This window comes from Sinocyclocheilus rhinocerous, unplaced genomic scaffold, assembly GCF_001515625.1.
Source record: "Sinocyclocheilus rhinocerous isolate Xijiao unplaced genomic scaffold, SAMN03320098_v1.1 scaffold627, whole genome shotgun sequence".
NCBI classification, from domain to species: domain Eukaryota; kingdom Metazoa; phylum Chordata; class Actinopteri; order Cypriniformes; family Cyprinidae; genus Sinocyclocheilus; species Sinocyclocheilus rhinocerous.
In genome coordinates, this window is record NW_015649569.1 from 581,478 (window position 1) to 586,250 (window position 4,773).

The 4,773-nt window shown below is 46.7% G+C and overlaps 1 protein-coding gene across 2 annotated transcripts in view; it reads left to right on the top strand.

Moving 5' to 3' along the window:
• LOC107710700 (centrosomal protein of 112 kDa-like) overlaps positions 1-4,773 on the top strand; it is a 57,158-nt gene that overhangs the window by 40,872 nt on the left and 11,513 nt on the right. The window contains exon 7 of one of the 2 annotated variants that reach the window (XM_016515534.1): positions 4,216-4,322. The exons of the other annotated variant lie outside the window; for it this stretch is intronic. Coding sequence (XP_016371020.1) covers positions 4,216-4,308 — 93 coding nt within the window. The 3' untranslated portion in view covers positions 4,309-4,322. Of the gene's footprint in view, positions 1-4,215; positions 4,323-4,773 lie in introns of those variants that run through there. 2 annotated transcript variants of the gene reach the window in all.

A 4,773-nucleotide genomic window follows, 5' to 3' on the forward strand; every position in this document is an offset into this window, starting at 1 on the left:
GCAGGTGGCTGGTGTGGCTGATGTGGCTGGTGAATCTGTGACAGTACCCCCTCCCCCACGGGTGTCTCCTGGTTGGTAAACAGGTGTGGGTGCGTGATGGGCATCAGCAAAGTCCTTATGTCTCCGTACTGCCCACTGGAGATGGACATGTGCTGAGTCCCATACCCTCTCGCTCTCACAGAACCAGAAGTCAACCGCGGAGACTTCCGAAGGCTCTCCAGTCCAGGGAAAGAGTGGTGGTTGAAATCCGAGCACGCACTAGAATGGTGTTAACCCAGTCGTTTCCTGTCGCAACGAGTTCTGAGCGTACTCGGCCCAGGGAAGATACTGGCTCCAGCTGTCCTGGTGTTCGTGACAGTAGGCTCGGAGATACCGCCCGATCTCCTGGATCTTGAATGAACTGCGGCCCTCTATCTAAAACGATATCTTCAGGGAGACCAAAGTGTCGAAAGACATGCTGAAAGAGCTTCGGCTGCCTCCAAAGCAGTGGGTAATCCACGTAAGGGGATTCATTTACAGGTTTTGGAGAATCTGTCCACCACGACAAATATGGTAGTGAATCCTTTAGAGGGTGGAAGATCAGTGGTGAAATCGATTCCAATGTGGGACTAGGGTCGACGTGGAATAGGTAAGGGAACCAGTTTTCCTGCAGGTAAATGGCGTGGAGTGGATGTGATTGTGCAGACCGAACAACCCTTGACGTAGCGGGCGACATCCTGAGCCATGCTGGGCCACCAGTATCTGTTCCGGAGGAGCGAGAGGGTTAGTTGGCTGCCTGGGTGACCCGATCCCGGAGAAGTGTGGATGGAGTCCAGAAGGGTAAGACGTAGAGTGGTAGGTACATAAAGTCTCCCTTCCGGACCTCCCCGCGGAGCGGGTTCTGTGAGAGTGGCGGCACGAATTTGATCATTCACTTCCCAGGTGATTGGACATGCGAACACAGTGGGTGAAAGAATGGGTTCCGGGTTATCTGGCGATGGATCTGGTTGGTGAAGTCGTGATAAAGCGTCTGCTTTGAGGTTCTTATGCCCTGGACGGTAGGTTACTGTGAATTGGAAACGGGTAAAGAATAAGGCCCATCAGGCTTGTCGGGGATTGAGACGTTTAGTTTCACGGAGGTATTGAAGGTTCTTGTGATCAGTTATGACTTCGAAAGGGATGTTGAGCCCCTTCCAACCAGTGCCGCCACTCTTCCAGCGCGAATTTGATGGCCAGTAACTCGCGGTTCCCTATGTCGTAATTTTGCTCCGCCGGGGACATCTTCTTGGAGAAGTATGCGCATGGATGGAGTACGGGGGGTTCACCCTTCCATTGGGAAAGGTTTCTGACAGAGGAGAGAGGTAAGTGGAGCCGACCGTTGACCATAATGGGCGATGAAACGCCGATTGAAGTTTGCGAATCCCAAGAATCTCTGCAGCTCTTTGACCGTGGTGGGTTGTGGCCAATTCCTCACTGCTTCCACCTTGTTTTGGTCCATTTGGACTCCCTCTGGTGTGATTATATAGATCGAGTTTTGTTAAGATCCGGGCACCACAGAGTTCCTCCAACGAGGCTGGCACCAGAGGGAGTGGATAGGAAAATTTGATGGTTTGGGAGTTGAGTGCTCGATAGTCGATACAAGGGCGTAGGCCCCCATCCTTCTTCGCCACAAAGAAGAAACTGGATGCTGCAGGAGTAGTGGAAGGACGGATGAACCCCTGATGTAATGCCTCCTTTATGTACTCCTCCATAGCAGCGCGCTCCGGGATCGATAAGGGACATGTCTATCCCCTAGGTCATTTGGCCCCAGGGCGGTTAGATGTTGGGAGATGTGCAGCGCTTTTTGCAGAAAGCTCTCTAGACCTACGGTGTCTTCATAGATAGACATTTGCTGTCTGATTGAAGGGTTTAGACCACGTCGGAACGCTGATAGAGGGCCGTTTCATTCCATCCGCTGTTTGCCGTGAGGGTACGGAATCAAACTGTATAGTCATGGATGGACATATTCGCTTGCTGTAGTCGAAAGAGCTCATCGTGCATGGAGACCGCCGAGGTAGTTTTGCCAAACACCTCGTGGAAATGATCCACGAAGGCATCATAGGAGCGTACTAGGGGACTGCGCGAATTCCAGAGAGCTTCGGTCCATTGCAGCGCCCTTCCAGACAGTAGTGACATGAATGCGATCTTCGCTCGATCATTCACAAACTGATGGGGTTGTAATTCGAAGTATAATGAACACTGGAGTAAAAAAACGCTGCAGGCGGCCGCCTCACCGGAGTAGGTCGCGGGTTTGGCCATGATACATGTAGAGGCAGATGGCATGACGGGAGGAGGCTGACGGGATTCGCAGAGTGCTTGAACCAGTTCAGTGAAGGGATCTGGGGTGAGTGATCTGTGTGCCTCCATAGCAAGCTTCAATCCGCTAAATTTCACTTCTGTTTTGATGGTCTGGTCTTCTGTCACGGCTGGATAGAGAGGCATACACAGGAAGAACGATTCAGAGCTTCTTTATTTACACAAACTGAAGGAGAGCTTCAAACGGTAAGTTTTAAAACTGAAACATAACATTAGCTCTTGAACTGAAGAGTGACATTCCTTATCTTAATCCTCTTTAGGTAGATCCAGCAAGACGGCGGGAGACACAGAGCCACGGAGATCCAGAGTGATGTGGAGAGGCATAAGGTAAGGTATGCAACCTTGAGACCAGTCAATGAGAGACTGAGGTGAGTGAACAGATATAGTGCTAAGGTAAGTGGCATCAGGCGTTCGTAATTAGTAATCAGGTGATTGTGAACGGGTGTAGGTGGCTGATGTGGCTGGTGAATCTGTGACAATAGGGACCAGCTGACCTATCGGTAAGCCCCGCCCCCTTAGTTATTGTTGCTCCCTCGGACAAACAACGGAGCTGCTCACTGTCTTACAATGACAGCTATCCGTGTGAAAACCTTGTCACAAGATATTCTTGAAAAATTTTGGAAACAGAAGGACCACCATTCAAGTGGGAATTAAATATGCCATGGAGGGATATATAAAAGATTTTAAAATAACTATGGTGGGTAACTCGAAGTGAGGGTTTACAGATCATAATGCAAGCAGGAGAAGCCTCATGTTATGGTCGTCACGATCGTGGATTGACAACATGCAGGATCAACACTGTTCATGTTTCGCAGGGTACGATTAAATTAATTTACATTTAACCAGTTTAATATGGAGAGGCACTGAAATGTAGACCTTCGTTTATGTGTTTTTGACCTACACTGTACAAGACGCAAGAACTGTCCGCTATTTAGGTTTGTATGTTAGCATGGACTCACTAACTTCAACGTTAGCTAGTTTTAACCAGAGATACCTTGCTGAAATGCAAGGTGACATTAACGTTCTGCTTGAGCTGATAAAAAACTGTTATGAGAGTATGACAAACAGAAAATTGGGATTAGAGTTGAATGCTTACGGACATTTTGTTCTGTTTTGTTTGGGTTCAGGAAATGGAATAAAATAAATTCCATTGCCAATTATCTCAGGATACCTGGAATCAGTGTTACAAGTACCCCAGGCACATCGTTTTTCCATTTTTGTAGCATAAAACACCATCAAACCGAGGAAAGCTTCGGATCTTCCAATTGTTCTCTATGGTGCAATAACCTAAAAATGTCCGAGTTCCATTCCCCGTGCAACTGATACTCGACTGCCATTGACTCCTCTGCGTTCGAGGGGAGGGTCTTACTGATAGGTCAGTTCTCACTATTAACAAGTTGCTTATTAGCATGCCTATTGTTAACATATTGGCTGTTTATTAGCACTTATAAAGCATATGCTGCATGGTCATATTCTACATCCCTAATCCTACCCAATACCTAAATTTAACAACTACCTTACTAACTATTAATAAGCAGCAACTTAGGAGTTTGAGGAAAAAGTTGTATTTAAAATAAGGTGTGACCGAGAAAGAAAAAAAAAAGTAACAAAAAAAACCTATCAGTGGCCACAGTTCATTCTTAGCAATTTCCCCCTCAATGTCCTGGGTTTGGTTCTTGGTTAATCCTTAAAATAAATGTAAAAAAAAAAAAAAAAAAAATTGTTTGCAGTGGATGACTACACCATGTGGGAGGAAAAATGTGCTGCAATGACTGCACAAACTGCACAACTGCGGAGTTCTTGGGATCAAAGCGTTTGAAGCTTTATAGGACTGTGTTGGGCTCCAGATTTTCTCAATAGCCACTTCTGACTTCCCCACAGATTGCGAAACCGTCCGGCTGCTTGTTTCATCACAAAGTTTATGCAGAAAAACAAGAGTCTGAACTTTGCTCTTATCAGAGAGTGGAGTGTTGAGATAACTATGTGCACTTGCGGGCAGGTTTTCAGCGGCTCTGGCCCCCTGTTCTGTGGGCACTGATGCTGGACTAATCAACAGCTGCATCATGTGTGGGCGTGAAGCGCAGCACTGCTTCGTTCTGCCTGGAAACCGCTGCGATAACACACTGCTGCCGTCCGGTTCCTTTGGCCTGATGATTCATTTTGAGTTCAGAGTCACATTACACTCACGCTGTGTTTGAGTAGTGTGCACTTACAAAATTTGCATTGAAATTTTTTTGACTGGGTCATTGTGACTGGTAAATTTGTAAATGCTATGCTGCTAATGTCACAAAAAATGGAATTGTGAAAATAAAGACTGTCTGAAAATATTTTCCCAGACACTTCCCAGAGTAATGCCTTTGTTTGAGCCAGAATACACCGTCAAACAGTATATGCTCTTCATAATGGCTTACTTATCTTGACTCTGTTGACTTACAGTTG